This window comes from Adiantum capillus-veneris, chromosome 4 (assembly GCF_014529385.1).
Source record: "Adiantum capillus-veneris isolate H3 chromosome 4, ASM1452938v2, whole genome shotgun sequence".
Classification (NCBI taxonomy): domain Eukaryota; kingdom Viridiplantae; phylum Streptophyta; class Polypodiopsida; order Polypodiales; family Pteridaceae; genus Adiantum; species Adiantum capillus-veneris.
The window spans coordinates 98,736,477-98,754,605 of NC_140934.1; the positions used below are offsets into that span (position 1 = coordinate 98,736,477).

General features: G+C 44.1%; 1 protein-coding gene across 1 annotated transcript; it reads left to right on the plus strand.

The window, feature by feature from the left end:
* Positions 1-342: 342 nt before the first annotated feature.
* LOC147459676 (uncharacterized) lies at positions 343-5,329 on the plus strand. The gene is made up of 2 exons (XM_086510890.1): positions 343-3,944; positions 4,024-5,329. The coding sequence occupies exon 1, from the start codon at positions 2,078-2,080 to the stop codon at positions 2,468-2,470; it is 393 nt and encodes a 130-aa protein (XP_086367016.1). The 5' UTR covers positions 343-2,077; the 3' UTR covers positions 2,471-3,944; positions 4,024-5,329.
* The last annotated feature ends 12,800 nt before the right edge of the window (positions 5,330-18,129 follow it).

The window sequence follows — 18,129 nt, forward strand, 5'->3', positions numbered from 1 at the left end:
TATGTTGAATGGGAACCACATTGATATGCTTGATGGGCCTTGGCACGGTTTAGGATGGAGTCCTTAAAGCATACTCAAGTTGACGTAAAGGAGTCCAAGGTTGATGGTGAGAACTCGCTCTTTCTTGATCTATTAAGTTAAAAGGAAAGGTATACATTTTTGGAATCGTCTGCAATGATGGTTGCATGGGCCTGCAGGTGAAAGGCCGTCCTGGAAAAGTTGGGCGCCATGAGAAGATCGAGGGGCAGCATGCGCCGCCCAATTGAGAAGACTCGGAGGCCCACCGACTTCAACAAAAGGAGAGCAGTCAGCTTGGCTGCATTAATTTGGAAGCCAGTTGCAAAGATGGAGGGATAGCATGCACGTGCGCGCTACTAGCAAGAGAAAGGGAAGGCCGGCTTGCACGGGCGCCATCTGGTGGCGCATGGGCTGCGTATTATAAGTCTAGGGAAGCCATCAAGAGACCACGGCCGGGAGCTGCAGACTAGGATAGTGAGGCTCAGAAAGCTGAAGCCATGGCCGAGGGGAGAGGGGGGTGCCTGCTTGTGAGGAGTGCATATTGCAGAAGAGCTCATGAGAGCTGGGCCGAGGTCAAGGGGGAGGCAACCGAGAGAATTTTCCATGCTCAAGGAATTAGGAGCTCAACTTGCCAGGAGTTAGAGAAGGAGGTAGTGCTCAAGAAAGAGGGCACCTCACGTTCGTGGTCAAGGACCGATTCAGAGCTGCAGAGAGGGGGTAGAGGCGGCCAGGAGCGCACGAGAGAAAGTGAGCACGTAGGGGCTTGCCATAGCCGGGTTGCAGACCCAAAGGAGTGTCATCTAGTGCAGTTTCCTATGGGCAGGAGAAGGGGGGAGCACCACGCAGGGCCGTACTCGGGCTGGAGCCAGCAAACGAGAAGATGGCACACTGCAGGAGCTTTGTGTCACCAAGGGACTCAAAGGAGGCTCTAGAAGCCACGAGCTTGCCAAGAAAAGGGGGGCGCGGGAGCTGCAGAGCTGAGGGAACCAGAGAGAAGGGAGAGGCATCAATATCATGTGTACAAAGGCTGGCCATGTAGAGTGAGCACGTCAAGGGGCAGAATCCAGTCAAGGGAGCAAGTGTACGAGAAGGAAAGCCGCCATGGGCTGGTCTTGGAAGAGAGCAGAAACTGGGTACGTCAGCCAGGAGAAGCCGGCTTTGGGTGGCCGGGGTCTGCCATGCGCAAGCTGGGCATCAAGAGGCCGTAGTCAACGAATGAAAGGAAGTTTATCATAGGCCGCCAAGTCAAGAGCAAGACTGTGTAAAGGAGATGTCAAGAGCTCACGGATCTCGTATTTAGAGGAGCCCGTATCATGAATAAGGAAAGGGCATCATAGCTTTGGAGCTTGTCATCAATGAAGACTCTCTCAGTGCATGAGACTATGCAAGATTGTCATCTTATGAGAAGGGCACTCTAATTTCCCGTTGTCTATGTAAATAAGTTCCTTTTCAGGATGATCCTTTTAAAAGTAGGCCTTTAAGGTGTTTTTGAAGTAACCTCGCTGATGACTGAACAAGGCCAAGGCTGATGACTCGAGCATGTGAGTGTGGAGAAAGAGAGAGAGAGAGACTCCGATCTGTGTGCGCTCAAGACTGAGTTTTTTTTTTCTGGAGGGGTTTCTTCTCAAATAGCTGGCCAGTGTGTGCATTTGAGCTACGAGAAAGAGTGTGAGTGTTGTGTCTCGGTGTGTTTGCCCTGGCCCCATCATCTTTTGGCGATCCCGTTGGGGAACGTGTGTTCTTTTGTGTTGAAAATCTCCTAGATAATTCTTCTAGGGCAATGCCGAGATACTTTCAATTGTTCTAAAGCCTTAAAGTTACCAAGTGGATGTAGATGGCGCACTCCAAGATTGACAGGTTGTTTAGTGGAGCACCAAGGCAGAGGATTCGACCTTTGACATGGCTGGTGGAGCTAGAGATGGAGGAGTTGCATATGTGCACAGATGAAGAAAAGGCAAATTATGTGTGGCAAGGGCTTCGTGGAGCCGCATGGAGGATCTATTGCAACCTCTGAACAACAGAGCAAAGGAGCTGGTATCAGATAAAGCTAGCCCTACTTATGGCCTTTTGTGAAGATCAAAAGGGGTTTATGGTATCAACAACCGTAGTAGAGGCACTATCTGATGATGGAGAATCATTGATATCTACCGATAGCGGATATATGGGCGAGTCTGAGGACAATGGTAGTGGCACAAGCTCAGACAGTGCCGAAGATGTGGGAACCTCGAGCAAGACTTTGGATGCAGTTCCTGATGGAGTGCATACTGTAGACGAGCAAGATGAGGAGGATGGTGCATATTCTGATTGTGTACCCAGTTCAAATGAAGACTTCAAAGTGGTATCGAAAGCTGGTTTGATAGAGCAAGAGGGTGGGAAGCCTTGCCATGAGCAACATACAGAGGTGCAACAGGTTCCAGAGTCGGTGAGCGGCCATGGGAGGTGTCTCGGGTAGCAAACTCTTTGGGAACGGATGGAGATGCAGCCTTGCAGTGTAGGTCATCATGTGTCAAGGACGAGGAGATTTTCCCTCTAAGTGAGGGTGATGCCGACTTGGAGTCTGAGAAGGTATGGGCCGAATTCATGTCTTGCTTGGTTAATGATGTGACGAGTGAGTAGGTGCTCTCAGAAGAGGTAGCAGTGGTCTGCCAGCTGATAGAGGCGCTGCCAAACCAAGGGGTTGGGAAATCCTCTGTTGGACCTGAAGAGCAGGTGGTGATACAGATTGAGCCAGTGGTAGAGGAGGACTCTGATGAAGAAGATATGGTGTCTGTAGGCAAGCTTGGAGATGATAACTTTGTTTCTCCCTTGGAGGCTTTCAACGTGTATGATGGTGAGGAGAATAGCTCTGTGGATTCAGATGACTGGGGATTTGATGAGCGCAATGTTCCAATTGATCCCTCCCAGGAGGTTTATGTCAACAAGGCTCTTGACAAGATCAAAGCTATGAGAGGCTTGTTAAATGTTCCAAAGTCAAAGGAGCAAGAGATGAAGCAACTGATGTTAAAAGATACTTCTGATCTATGCACCGCTAAGGTCAAGGAAATCAGTCAAAGAGATGTCTTTCTCGTACAAGGTGTATGATTCGAGAATGATAGTGCTTTTGAGCAGAGTTATAATGGCCTTGCTGCTCATGCTTTGAAGTTAGGGGAAAGGGAGAGTATTCTGTGATAATAAGCTTTTGTTTCCAGCCTTCTCTAGATGGTTGTATATCTGGAAACCAGCTACCTACCGTCTAGGATCTGGGCGGATGGAGATTTGTGCTTTGTGGCTTGGGCTTTGGTGCCCTATCACCCAGAAGGAGATTGCTACAAGCTTTGGGAGACTAGCTGGTTCCCATTTGATCCAGGAGGGTCTCCATGATAGGATGCCAAGATGGTTTTTGTACATAACCTTGTATAGGCGCTTGTCTTCGAGCAGCTTAAGTTTGCACTTTGTTTTTTTATCAGGTTTTTGGCTCACATATAGTGTTTGGTTGAACATGAATGCTCAACTAAGGGGTTGGGCAAAGATGATAGATTCTTGATCCTTCTAAACCGATGCGCTCCCAAAGCGAGCAATTCTATTTTCAAGCACGAGGGATATGATTATGCAAGTGCCAGAATGGATACAAGGTACATATATGAGTAAACCTCAGAGATCGGAGCCGCCTACATGCAAAGGGAGGACTTCAATTCGCCTTGAGCATGAGAGGAGTGGCCAACCTATAATAGAGGAGGGCTGTTCATGAGGCCCTTACTAGAGATCAATCCGGGAGTGTCTACTTTGGCATCACTATCCATTGTCCGCTCTTATTGCAAAGATGGCTGAGGGTCAGACGCCATTTCGCTTATGTTGAATGGGAACTACATTGGTGTGCTTGATGGGCCTTGACACGGTTTAGGATGGAGTCCTTAAAGCATACTCAATTTGACGTAAAGGAGTCCAAGGTTTGGTTGATCTATTAAGTTAAAAAGAAAGGAATACATTTTTGGAATCGTCTGCAATGATGGTGGCATGGGCCTGCAGGTGAAAGGCCGCCGTGGAGAAGTTGGGCGCCATGAGAAGGTCGAGGGGCAGCATGGGCCGCCCAGTTGAGAAGGCTCGGAGGCCGCCTACTTCAACAAAAGGAGAGCAGTCAGCTTGGCTGCATTAATCTGGAAGCCGCTTGCAATGATGGAGGGATAGCATGCACGTGGGCGCTGCCAGCAAGCGAAAGGGAAGGCCGGCTTGCAGGGGCGCCATCTGTTGGCGCATGGGCTGCATATTATAAGTCAAGGGGAGCCATCAAGAGTCCACGGCCGGGAGCTGCAGACTAGGACAGTAAGGCTCAGAGAGCTGAAGCCATGGCCGAGGGGAGAGGGGGGTGCCTGCTGTGAGGAGTGCATATTGCAGAAGAGCTCATGGGAGCTGGGCTGAGGTCAAGGGGGAGGCAACCGAGAGAATTTGCCATGCTCAAGGAATTAGGAGCTCAACTTGCTTGGAGTTAGAGAAGGAGGTAGTGCTCAAGAAAGAGGGCACCTCACGTTCGTGGGCAAGGACCGATTCAGAGCTGCAGAGAGGGAGTAGAGGCGGCCAGGAGCGCACGAGAGAAAGTGAGCACGTAGGGGCTTCCCATACCCGGTTTGCAGGCCCAAAGGAGTGTCATCTGCTGCAGTTACCTATGGCCAGGAGAAGGTGGAAGCACCACGCAGGGCCGTACTAGGGCTGGAGCCAGCAAACGAGAAGGGGGCACGCTTTTGTGTCGCCAAGGGACTCAAACGAGGCTCTAGAAGCCACGAGCTTGCCAAGAAAAGGGGGGCGCGGGAGCTGCAGAGCCGAGGGAACCAGAGAGAAGGGAGAGGCATCAATGTCATATGTACAAAGGCTGGCCATGTAGAGTGTGCACGTCAAGGGGCAGCATCTAGTCAATGGAGCAAGTGTAGGAGAAGGAAAGCCGCCAGGGTCTGGTGTTGGAAGAGAGCAAAAGCTGGTTACGTCAGCCAGGAGAAGCCGACTTTGGGTGGCCGGGGGACTGCCATGCTCAAGCTGGGCATGGGCTCTACTCAACGAATGAAAGGAAGTTCATCATAGGCCGCCAGGTCAGGAGCAAGACTATGTAAAGCAAATGTCAAGAGCTCAGGGATCTCGTATTTAGAGGAGCAGCTATCATGAATAAGGAAAGGGCATCATAGCCTTGGAGCTTGTCATCAATGAAGACACTCTCAGTGCATGAGACTATGCAAGGTTGCCATATTATGATAAGGGCACTCTGATTTCCCGTTGTCTTTGTAAATAAGTTCCTTTTCAAGATGATTCTTTTAAAAGTAGGCCTTTAAAGGTGTTTTTGAAGTAACCTGGCTCAGGACTGAACAAGGCCAAGGCTAATGACTCGAGCATGTGAGTGTGGAGAAAGAGAGAGAGAGAGACTCCGATCTGTGTGCTCAGGATTGAGTTTTTTTTTTCGGGAGGGGTTTCTTCTCAAATCGCTAGCCAGTGTGTGCATTTGAGCTACGAGAAAGAGTGTGACTGTTGTGTCTGGGTGTGTTTTCCCCGGCCCCATCAACGCCTATGAACAGTGAAAGGGTGAGGATACCACAGTGTTTGAGTGATTTGATAGGGTGAGGTATCTCACTATGGAAATTTTGAATAGCCAGAGAATTCCTATCATTAGTCTTCACCGAGGATGATGGTATATTCTTGCACCATCATAAAGCATCTTTTCCAAAGAGAGTCCATCCGAGTCCTTGATAAGATTTTCATTGTTTTGGCCCCTTTGCATTTTGGCTTGAGTTACACTCATGCTTAATGCATCAAAAGTTACATGAGAAAGTTGCCTTTGGGCAGATCTTTGGTAGATCCTTTGGTAGAAGGTGACTCAAATAGTGTTTGAGGTGATACCCATTTACCTTCCTAGAGTGCTCTTTATCATTCAGGTCCATAAGCTGATAGTAACTTGAATTGAAAGCCTTTTTGATTATGTATGGCTCGTGCCATCTAGTCTCAAACTTAACATCAAAACAATTATCAAGTCAATTGTCATACCTTAGCACAAGATCTCCTTCCTTAATGCCTTTGTCCTTCAGTTTCTTGTCGAGCTTTTGTTTTGCTTGTATAGGTTTCCTCTTGTAGCACTCGTAAGCTGCTTCTCTTTTCCACTTAAGCTCCAGTAATGTAATAAGTCACTCCATCCATACCTCTTGATCATCTTGTGCACCTCTGCCATGAAGCCATATCGTTGGGATGTTGAGCTTGATAACCTGCAAAGCCTCTTGGCCATAAACCAAGGGAAATGGCGTGAACTTTGTGGCTTCTCTATATGTGGTTCGATACGCCCACAAGGCACCATCTAAGAAGTCATCCGACAACTTTGTCTTGTTTTGCACCATCTTTCTAATGATGCATGCAATGACACCATTAGCCTTTTCCACCAAACCATTTGACTGTGGGTAGTACGGTGTGGTATGACGATGTACAATGTGAAGCTTCACAAACTTCTATGAGTAACCTCTTCTTGAACCTTGGACCATTATCAGAAACAATTTCCAGAGGTGTGCCAAATCTGCAACAAATATTAGTGTAGACAAACCTGCTTACTATTTTTTCATTTACCCTTGCCACAATTTGTGCTTCTATCCACCTAGTCGTGTAATCTACAGCCACTAAAATGTAGAGTTTACCATTTTTTGTTCTAGGAAGAGGACCCATAGCATCAATGCATCACTTTTTGAAGGGTCCATTTGCAACCACTATTTGTCTCGGACCATGCACCAACCTTCTATTTCCATTTACATGATAGTTGTGACAGCTTTTACACCAATGTTGGACATCCATATGCAAGCTTGGCCAAACATACTCTGCAAGAAAAATCTTTTTCATGGTTAATTGGGGAAAAATGACCACCACATGCCTCTTCATGAAATCCTTTTAGAATGGCTAGAATTTTGTAGATAGTTGGTACTCTTCTGCACACTTGATGCTTCCTTCTTTGATAGAGGGAGCCTTCTAGGAAGAGATAGGAACTTGCCTTTTTCTTGAGCCTCCTCTTTTGAGCTTTTGTGAAGTCTTGTGGAAACTCGCCCTCCCAAATGTAGCCGATATTGAGAGCCAATGACTCCAATCCCTGGTATCTTGGTTGCTTGATAGGTGCTGCCACTATGATGACCTGCACTTCTTTCTTAACACATGTAACTGCTTGTTGTGCAAGTAAATCATCACCTTCATTTTGTTTCCTAGGAATATGATAGAATTGCAATTCTTCAAATTGATTAAACAACCTATGGATGACATGAAACTTTGTCCTTGGGCTTTCATTCTTGCATGACCAAATGCATAAGATTTGCTTCACAAATAGAAGTGCATCCCCCTTTACCATGAGTCGCTATATACCTTGACTAATGCACATCTTCAAACCATGAAGTCGTATGTCATACTCTGCTTCATTGTTTCTAGTTGAACCTGGTAGATTGATCTTTCTTTTCATGACCATTTCTCCACTTGGGTTGACCAACACTAGCCCTCCTCCTACTTTCCTGTGGCTCGTGGAAAAGCTCCATCAAAGAACAATGTAAAAGCATTAGTTTTTGGTGGTGGCAATGGTAGTGTCTTTACTTCAGGAACCTTAATCTCCTTTTCATGCACCCTATAAGTGAGAATCCTTGCCAATTGTGCATGCACACTATCTTCTACCTTGGAAGAATATTGGAACTGCAGCTCCATGATTCACTTAGAGATCCTAGTACTAAGATTCGTTTGAGATGACACCCAAGGGAACAGATTTTCTGCAGTGAGAATTGCAAAAGAATTTGGTAGCAAGTAGGATGTAAACTTTCTCACCACAAACATGAGAGAAAGCATCATCAGTTCTGCCTCTGTGTAGCCTCTCTCCAAGGCACTCATGACCCTACTAGCAAAGTAGATGGGTCGCATCCTGGTACTGTGGGGATCTTGTTGTAGCAAAATAGCACCAATTGTTTCTTTTCCAACACTAGAGCTAACAAAGAATCTGTACTCCCAACAAGGAGGCATGAGTGTTGGTAGCTTCAAAAAAATGAATTTAATGTTATAAAAGTACTCCTCAATCTCATCAGACCATGCAGATTCTACTTGTTGTGTCAACTTTTGTAAAGGGTGAAGTAACTTCGAAGCTAAGTGAATGAAGTGTGACATACCCTTCACCTTTTTAATGAATGAGATGACCTCCTTAAGACTTTTGGATGATGGTAGCTCAATAAGAGCCTTTGACTTTGAAGAATCCACTTGGATGCCTTTGTAAGAAACTTTGTAACCAAGCAAGATCACTTTATCCTCACCTATGTGGCACTTGTCGGGGTTGGGTTGTCCTCCCATGTCATAGAGTTTCTTCAAACCCTCTTCTACCTTTTGAAAATGCCAAATAACTTTGAGCTATAAATGCAAAAATCATCAATAAAAACCCTTATGGACTTTCCAAAGAATGCTTGAACCACCATGTTCATGAAACATTGGAAGGTTGCAGGAGCATTTGTTAGGCCAAATGGCATGACTTTGAAAGCATAACAACCCCAAGGAGTGATGAAGGTTGTTTTCAACTGATCCTCCAATGTGATACCTATTTGAAAGTAACCTGAGTAGCCATCGCACACAGTGTACTTCTTGTGACCAGCTACCTCATTTAGTATCACATCCTGAAATGGGAGGGGAAAGTGATCTCTTTTTGTTGCCTCATTTAGTGGACGGTAATCCACACACACCCTCTAGTTGCTCTTCTTCTTGGGAGTGACAACAATGAGAGAGACCCACTCTGAATTCTCCACTAGATAAATAAAACCTGCTTGCTAGAAGCTTTCTTACCTCCTTAAGTAAAGCTTTCTCCTTGATGACTCCTAGACTTTGTAGCTTTTGAGCCTTAGGTGTGGCCTCTGGCTTTAGCTCCATCTTGTGTTGAGCATCATCTGCTCCACGCACGTCGGTGAAGTCTTTAGCAAAAAGCTTAGGAAACTTCCTTAACACACATTTTAACTCCCCTCTTTCTTCCTTTGTAAGTGTGGGGGATAACATAGCTTCTAGCATCCCTTCGTCTTGTACACCTTGGTTCTGTTGAGGACCTACGTCCTCCAAGCCTGGGCAAGTGGTTTCTTGGTTGCTTGCCTTAAACCTTACTCCCATGACTTCAATGGAAGAATCCTTTTTTGTAGTGCTACTGCTACCTTCTTCTTCTAAAATGCTATTAGTCCAGTCTTCCTCCGTCTCACTTTGCGATGATTCTTGTAGAGCTCCTCTTGACGTTTCTCCTTCATGTCAAAGACAATCTTCTTATGATTGTCAATCCTGCAAATCAACTTTCCACTTTTCCAATCCTGCAAAGCTCGCATTTTCATTAGACATGGTCTTCCTAGGATAAATGGATAGTCACTTCCCTTGGTTGAAATAACATAAAAATACACTATCTTCTTAATGCCAGAGAATTCCTCAAAAACTTTTTGACAAATTCCTACACACGTAGCCTTGCTATTGTTTGTCATCTTGACTTTGATTTCAGGTGTCTCATGGATGTGCATGCCTAGTCTGTGCATGAGTCCCTCTCTCATGATGAAAATTTGTGCACTCCCATCCACTAGACCTTTCCTAACCAATCTTCTTTTGATGTAACAATCTAAAACAGGTGTAATATCCTCATGCATTTCAACTTGTTAAATTTTTACAACATGCACACTCTCTTTTACCTTTCTCCTAGTGCTAACTTCCTTTTTTAAATCCCTCCTAACTTGTGGACATAATGCAAGAAATTGAGGCCATGAGATATGAGTACCCTTACCTCTCATGTCTTCCAACAAGTTGTATGGAGCCATACCATGTCCAAGAGGGAAGTCTTGGAGGTTGATACGATGTTGAGTCATCTTAGCCTCCTTGGTCTCCTTCGCCTTCTTTTCTCGTACATGGTCACTTTGTGACATAACTCCTTCTTTCTCCCTACATTTTCCTCAGCCATGCTTAATGTCATTTTCTTCCATGTCAACCTCATTTGAGTTCATCACCTCTACCACATGCACATTTGGATCTGGCAAAGGTGGAACTCCGTCTGCCCCTCATGGAGGTGGTCTTGCTCCATTTGGCCTTTGTAGAAGCCGTGGTTGTTGACTAGTTCCTTCAACTGCATTCATCATTGGGTAATTCAAGCTAGATCTCCCTGGCTCCCCACCCAACCAAGGACAATTATACATCCAATGTCAAGACTCTCCACAATTCCAACATATATTGCAAAAGTCACCTAAGTCGTGTCTCTTGCTCTTCTACTTTCTTTGTTTGTCCCTTGAAACCTATAGCTTGGGCAAGGTGAATTGATAAATTGCTCAAGGACTCATTTATCTTCTCAATCATCTGAGCTGTTACCTCAGGAATCTCTCTAGATGTTGATGCCTGCAATTTTTCCTTAGGTCTAGGACCCTCTACTAGAACTTCTCCTCTTAGCACTTGAGTTCTCTATACTTCTCAACATTACCTAAAATCCTACGAATTATATGTTGAAATTACAACTTAGTACTAGAAATTTTGTGTATCTTTTGCCTTGCAATGGGAATGAAAAGATCATATAAACTCTCCTGATTCATGCAAACTACTTGACTATGCTAAAGGTTTAACCTACACAAGCCTTCCTCAGTGGGGGTACCAAAATTGAGGCGGTCCGGGGAAGGCAACAAGAAAAGCAACCTCTAGATACCCCTCAAGGCTTCCGTGCTGCTCAATTGGGGCTGGGACAACCACAAGCACAACACAACAACAAGCCCACCGCCAAACGAAAATGATATAGGGTCACCACCTAGTTATGGTATGCGAACTAGGACGCAAGAGAGATTTTGTCACAACCAAGAAGATGCGCCACAAAACACACACAAGCAATCTCACATCAAGACACACACCAAATGGAGCAGAGAGAGCTAGAGCAAAGGGAAGAGAGAGAGGAATGGAACTTTCATAATACCTTGTTTGTGACTTGCAAATGGAGATGGTTCGTTATGATGTTATCATAGAGCTTGTACAAAACTAACTCAATGCTTAGTGGATGCTAAACATTGCCAACACACACACACACACACACACACACATTGTCTTAGGTTGAGGGAGACCTCTCACCACAATACCCTCTTACAATGGACACAAAATTGGTAATTAAAACACACTAAAAAACTTCTCAAACAAGATCAAATGATAGAAAGATAAAATACTCAAGTCACCTGGAATTCACCAAACTGTATTGCACAAGTGGAAAGAAGAAGATTTGAACATCAAATCACACCTTTGATGCACCAAACCTCAATTTATTGATGATGAAGGAACATATACAATAGTGGTCTTGAAATTTTGAACTCACGCTCTCTCACTTGCAATGTGTAGCTTGAGAGCTTCTCTCACACCAAAAGTGAAACTCACAAAGTGGTTGCTACGCCTAAGTCTCTACTCACGCATAGAGTGTTGGGGTAGTATATGAGATATTGGGGATGATTTATAAGAATGAGAGGGGCTTATTTATATGTTGGAGACCTCTCATTAAGATTATTGGAAATCCAAATTTACAAGCTAACAAATCAGGATTATGATTTTTTTTGAATATCAAAACATTGCGGGCCTTCTTTGTCTACTTGAGTCATAGATGTGGGTTCAAAAGAGAGCATTATTGATGGTAGATAAGGTGAAACTAAACTTTCAAGGAAGGAGAGAGAGAGAGAGAGAGAGAGAGAGAGAGAGAGAGAGTTACTATGCTCATGTAGGCTTGAGGTGAGGTATCTTTTATGGTTAGGTCAATGGCTATTCTGTGTTAGTATGTTAGTGGTTAGTACTGTTAGTAGTTTGTAGTGAGTAGGATGAGGTAAAATTACATGGCATATGCACTCAAGGTGCATTATATGATTTATATAATGATAAAAGGTAAGAGAAGGGTTAAAATACACACAAAAAATGTAAGTTTCTACCTATCTCCTCCAGCGAATGAGAGATTGTAGAACTCTGTCGGTGTAGTTCTTGTGACTATGGAAAAGTTGAATTTTCCATGATCAAACTCCTCCTTTTGCAGAGCTGGAGCTTGGTTATTTGATGATTTTTTCTCTTTTTATGAAAGGATGAAGAGATTATGGTAATATGAGTTTGATTCTAAAGAGAGAAATTGAGCTATATGTGTGTAGAGATGATAATTTTGAGCTATGGAGTAATGGAGAGATGTGAATGGTGAAGAAAATGAAAGAAGCCATGAATGTTGCAGGTTTGAGTGAGGGTTGAGAGGAATGAGTGTGTGTGTGTGTGTAGGAAGTAGGAAAGGAGGTGATAGAAGACTATGGGTTACTTTGTGAAAAAGTGGGCAGACTAGGGTCCACACAAAATAGCCTATCTCACTAGTGGTAGTTTCAAAAATTATCAAAATTTTTGAGATGATTATTCAGCTCTTGGTCCACATTTTGTCTTCTAACCACCACTTCAAATTTGGAGTGGAGATGGATATAGATAGTCCCACCAAAATGCCTAGACTTCTCAAAAAAGTCTTCAGTGGTCCCCCTTTTGTTGAATTTGCATAAGGCCCCAAAAGGTGAGCCCCTCCTTGCATCAAAGCATGGCCTAATAGATTTCTAGAGGTTTGAAAACATGCATGGTTGTGGATTATCCACAAATATAATATATGGATATGATAGGAAAAAATAGATTAATATATCATTAATTCATGGAATCCAAAATAATGTGAGCTATATATATATATATAACAAATATATATGTAATAAATAAATATACACTACAAGAGGTTGTGTGCTCTTGTGACGCTGTTAGCGACGGAAATACACTGGGTTTTTATAACCCCCGGCGTCGCTAAAACCGTCGCTAATAGCGTCGCTACGAGAGCGTCGCTATATGCGTCGCTATAGGCGTCTCTATATGCGTCGCTATAAGCGTCGCTATATAGAGATGCTCATAGCGACGCTCATAGCGACGGTCATAGCGACGATTATAGCGACGTTTACACAGAAGTCTATAGCGACGCTCATAGCGACGCTCCAGAGCCATAAATAGCGACGGTTATAGTGACGCTCGAGAGAATTTTTTTTTGGTGACAGGGCATCACCCATCAACCATATTGTACTTGATTCACTTTTTAAAAAAAGTGCAAGGGTAGATAATAGACCCAAAATAGTCACCCACAAGACGCATTGTTTGCAAAATTGACAAGCGTAAAATTGACAATTGTACACATCATAGGCAAAATGAATTGATTGGCAAATGTAATAATGACAATTGTACAACATCATAGGCATAAAGAATTGATTGGCAAAATGAACTGCGGTGACAAATGTAATAATATACATGGTTCAAAAAGACGTATAAAATCCGTTTCATGATACATAAGCTATGAGAAACCCTAAACTAATGCTATCTAACTACGGCTAAACTGACGTCGTTTAGTCAGACGTATCATCGCGTTCAAGCGGCGTATCTGTCGGATTCTGCAAAAAAAGACAATAAGACAGCTTTCAGTAAGTATAAACATATAACGACATTTATAAAACAATACAAAAAATAGAAAAGAGTAAACCCTAATACTAACCATGCCGCCGCGAGAACTGAGAATGTCCATCAGGGCGTTTAAGCCCTTCCTGCCTGCGTACTCGCGCTCGTACGGTGTGGGATCACGTCCTGTCATCGACCACTGTCAAAACATACAAAGAATTCATTATGTTAGAATTAAAAAACTCATAAACCCTAAACTATCGAACATAAAGAGCAATTCGAAAACACTTACAAAATCGGCCTCAAATGATGCCCATCCACCGCTCCCCAAGTGGTGCGAGCTCCCTGCCTCTACTCGCGCTCTGGCTGCATCCTTTTGTTGCTTCCACTTGTCGGGATTCTCGCGCGCTGCTTTCTTCGCATTCTTCCAATCTTCTTTGGCCAGCCAATCTGGCCTGTTCCACCCATGCTTGATTGCTTTTTGCAGTTCGGAACGCTGTGTTTGCAGTATTCGCGCATTCGAATCTTCATCAGGTCTTCACTGAAGCGCTGATCCCGTGTTGGAACGGGAAACTCATCATGAAGTATGCTGATAACTCTGTTTTTTAAATCACTTGGTACTTCACTCCATTTGTTTAGTATGTAGTGTCTAAACAGCTGAGAGCAAAGACCACGCATGCGCGAGATCACCTTCTTGCCGTCATCATCCATGATGATGCCGCCGCTGAAGTCGACGGAGTAAGGCAAGCCCTCTGGCCGGTGACGCGTGAACCTGGGTGTCCCGGCAGGGGTCTCTAGCGGCGTGTCGATGGGGGTACGGACGTCAGGTGTCTCCACCGGCGTCTGGGCCCCGAAGCGAAGAGTGTCGAGTGGGGTGGCTCCTGGCGGAGTAGGTAGAGGTGTGTAGCTGCTAGGAACAGTCAGCCGTGCAAAACCTGGCGTAGATGGCGATGCTGTGGCTGGTGTGGGGGCGGGCAAAAAAGGGGAGGGTAAAGAGCCTCGTCGAACACGAGGCGGTGTGGAGGCATCGGTGGCAGAATCCCCACAACAACCGCCACCGCCACCACTAGAGCGCCGATGTCTAGACGAGTGTGAAGCTCGTCTCGTCGACGCCGAAGCTTCGGAGCGCGCCGAATGCTCCGAAAGAGAGGGAGATGCGGATGGAGTAGGAACGCGCGATGATGCGCCAGAGCGATGACGCTCCACGTACCACTGTCTCTGCTGCGGTGACAAAGAAGAAAGAAACTCCTCATCATCCATACCTGCATTAAACACACGAATATTTAAACTTAATATTGAATGAATAGAGTAGACAATGATGCAAAGACCATTAAATACAATGACGTAATGACGCATATAAATACAATGACGCAATGAATTGAGTGATAGAAGAGGCAAGCTGAAAACTCAGAATTTTCAATCAAAAGATATGAGCGCGAGTAGAAAAGAGCGTTATACACCATGGAAGGTACTTAGAGAGCCAGAGCTTTTACAACACGGAGCAAAATTGTTCAAATATAATATTTGTGGCTTTAAGAGATCTCTCTCATCTCCTCGCATAACTCAACATAACTTCCTATATCTATATAGAGCTCTCCGTTTAAACACATATCCTCTGTTTCATTTTGTAGCTCCTCTGCATGCACCCCATATAGAGTAGTAGCATCTTGATGCTCGTCTGGCACCACCGCAGCGGCTTCTGATTGAGCATCTTCTCTGATCTCCTCCATTGATGCCGTTGTGATTGGCACATGGTAGCCTTCATACGTCCTTGCACTACGAGGGGCTACCTCTATGACGTACCACCAGTTTGATGTAGACTTTGTAGGATGAAATATTACCTGCCAGAGCCACATAACTTACATGAGAGCTTTCAAGCACATAACTTGTAAAAGGGGGATGTTAACTATTTACATACTTGTTCACAATGCTCGGGTAGTACGAAAGTGTCTCTTAGGTCAGTCCATTTCTTAGTAGAATCCACCTCAAGAAAACCAGACTCTCCTCTACGCACAGTAGCGTTGCGACCCTCCATGATTATCTTGAACCATTGCACGTCGAACAAGTCGACAAAAATGCTCTGTAATCGATCCTCAAAATCTCTTGCAGCGTGCCGAAGTAAGTGAGTTCCGCCACCACAGGATCTGCATCAGAGGAACGTCGTCGACTAAACTGTTCAAATTTTGCCATGATTCCACAATCTTGAGTAAAAATCTTTTTGTCGATTCGTTCCACCCTAAAATGTCGACCTTTACACCATGTTGCTGTGTATGACTTATACTACAACGAACAAAGATTATGAGTGGCCGTTCAAACGTTTAGAAATAAAGTCACTAGCTAGTCGTACATTGCAAACTTACCTTGGTCGCGCAACCCCGAGAGTACTCCCACTCTTCCTCAGTCACTTCACCTGAGTCTATGTTGATCTCCTTTTGTGAGATCCATTGCACCAGCTTTGCACGTTTGTAGATTGTGTTACGGATTTCGAGAGACAAACATCCCTCAATGGCAACTGGTAAAATAAACTGTAAAGTATGTGTAGCAATGATATTAAAGTCCACATTTTATGCAATGATATTAAAGTCCACTATGAACGTACCTGACACATTTTATGCCAATCGTGTGACTTCAAACCGGTAAGCTTTCCTTCTTTAGTAAAACACGTTCGGAGCGAGTGCGTTACGCCAGTGGGGGTCCGCAAAGATCGAATGGTCTCTTTTACTTTGCGTTCTTGGGCTCCTGTGAAAATCCATGGTGCTTTAGGGAGTTTTATCGATCCATCAGACGCTGTTTGCGGCCAGTATTGCTCCATACGATCCACAGATAGAGTGGGTACAGACCATTGGAGAGAGAGAGAGAGAAAGAGAGAGAGAGTCTAGGAGCGGCTACGAGCATATGACAGGTAATAATTCTTTGCGTTTGCATTTTTTTAAATGAGTTTTAACATTTACATTTTTCAAGGAGCATACTTGCAGATATGTGCTCTCCCCCTTTTTAATGTGAGGATTGGAGAGAGCTTATCATTCTAAGAGAGAGAGAGAGAGAGAGAGAGAGAGAGAGAGAGAGAGAGAGAGAGAGAGAGAGAGAGAGAGAGCGAGAGAGAGAGACTTTCTCTCTAGAGAGAGAGAGACATTATTATGCTCCACAGATAGAGTGGGTACAGACCATTGGAGAGAGAGAGAGAGAGAGAGAGAGAGAGAGAGAGAGAGAGAGAGAGAGAGAGAGAGAGAGAGAGAGAGAGAAAGAGAGAGAGAGAGTCTAGGAGCGGCTACGAGCATATGACAGGTAATAAGTCTTTGCGTTTGCATTTTTTAAATGAGTTTTTACATTTACATTTTTCAAGGAGCAGACTTGCAGGTATGTGCTCTCCCCCTTTTTTAATGTGAGGATTGGAGAGAGCTTATCATTCTTAGAGAGAGAGAGAGAGAGAGAGAGAGAGAGAGAGAGAGAGAGAGAGAGATACACTTTCTCTCCTATAGCTAAGTAGAGAGATATAGAGAGAATACGTCAGGGGTTCACCTTTACAAAATATAGCATATCATGTATGTTCAAGGAGTAACCCCTCTACTTACATGTCACAAGTTAATAAAATAACCCCTCTTTTTTAAGAAACTTACAACTTTTTTTCAAAATTGGATAAAAAAAACCCCTACTATATATGTAAATCTTTAACTTTTAGGAATTTAAATACCCCTCTTGATGAACTCATGTGATACACTTATGTATTTTTAGGTGAACCCCTCGAGGATAATATAGTTTGTAGAGAGAGAGAGAGAGAGAGAGAGAGAGAGAGAGAGAGAGAGAGAGAGGGGAAGGTCCATCGTAGACAAACCTTCCAACACCAAGACGTTGCAGACTACCAGCTTTCCTACAAAGGTGTCATCTCTTAATACAACCTCCTTCAAAGAAATCTTACATTTTACCCTAAGCTAGGTGAAAATTGAGCTGATAATTCAATCTCTGCAGGCAATTAAGAAGAGGAGAGACATAAGCGATATCTTTACAAACTTGAGCACTTTTAGTGTGTATGCCTTTGAGAGAGAGAGAGAGAGAGAGAGAGAGAGAGAGAGAGAGAGAGAGAGTTTTTCTCTCCGTGAAACACCATGAGAGATTTTGAACTCATAATTGAAGATTGTGCAAAAGGCAAGTTGTATGGGTGATTAAATATATTCTTTGGGAATCCATGTGTTGTAGATTTGGTTCAGCGTTAGAAAAAACCGGGGTAGAATGTATTTTAACCGGCTAAAATCATAAAATCCTGGCTAGATTTTGAGCTTGCCTTAAAGAAAACCGGCAAATTTACACAAGTTTTAGTGTAAATACCGTCAAAAGCTTCAAATTTTGACCTAAAAACCGATAGAATTTCAAATTTGCCCTTATTTTCTTTGGTTAGGAAAAATGTATTTTTCTAGCCCTGATTTGGTTGTCTTAGGTGCAGTTCACATGGAGCTCTGGTTTGTAACTGGTTGCCAATCAGTTGCGAACCAGTTTGGTTCCCATGAGGTGTTGCGAGGAAAAAGTTTGCAATTGGTGGTTGCGATGCTGCTCCTAGGGGAGGAGGTGGAGCAGGCTGGAAACCATGGAAAAGGACAAAACTTTGCTCACTTTTTCAGCTTTGCAAAGGAAAAATACGCCATTTTTCAATGCATTTCCAGAATTTTCGCTTTTCATGGGAACTGAGTAGTTGCT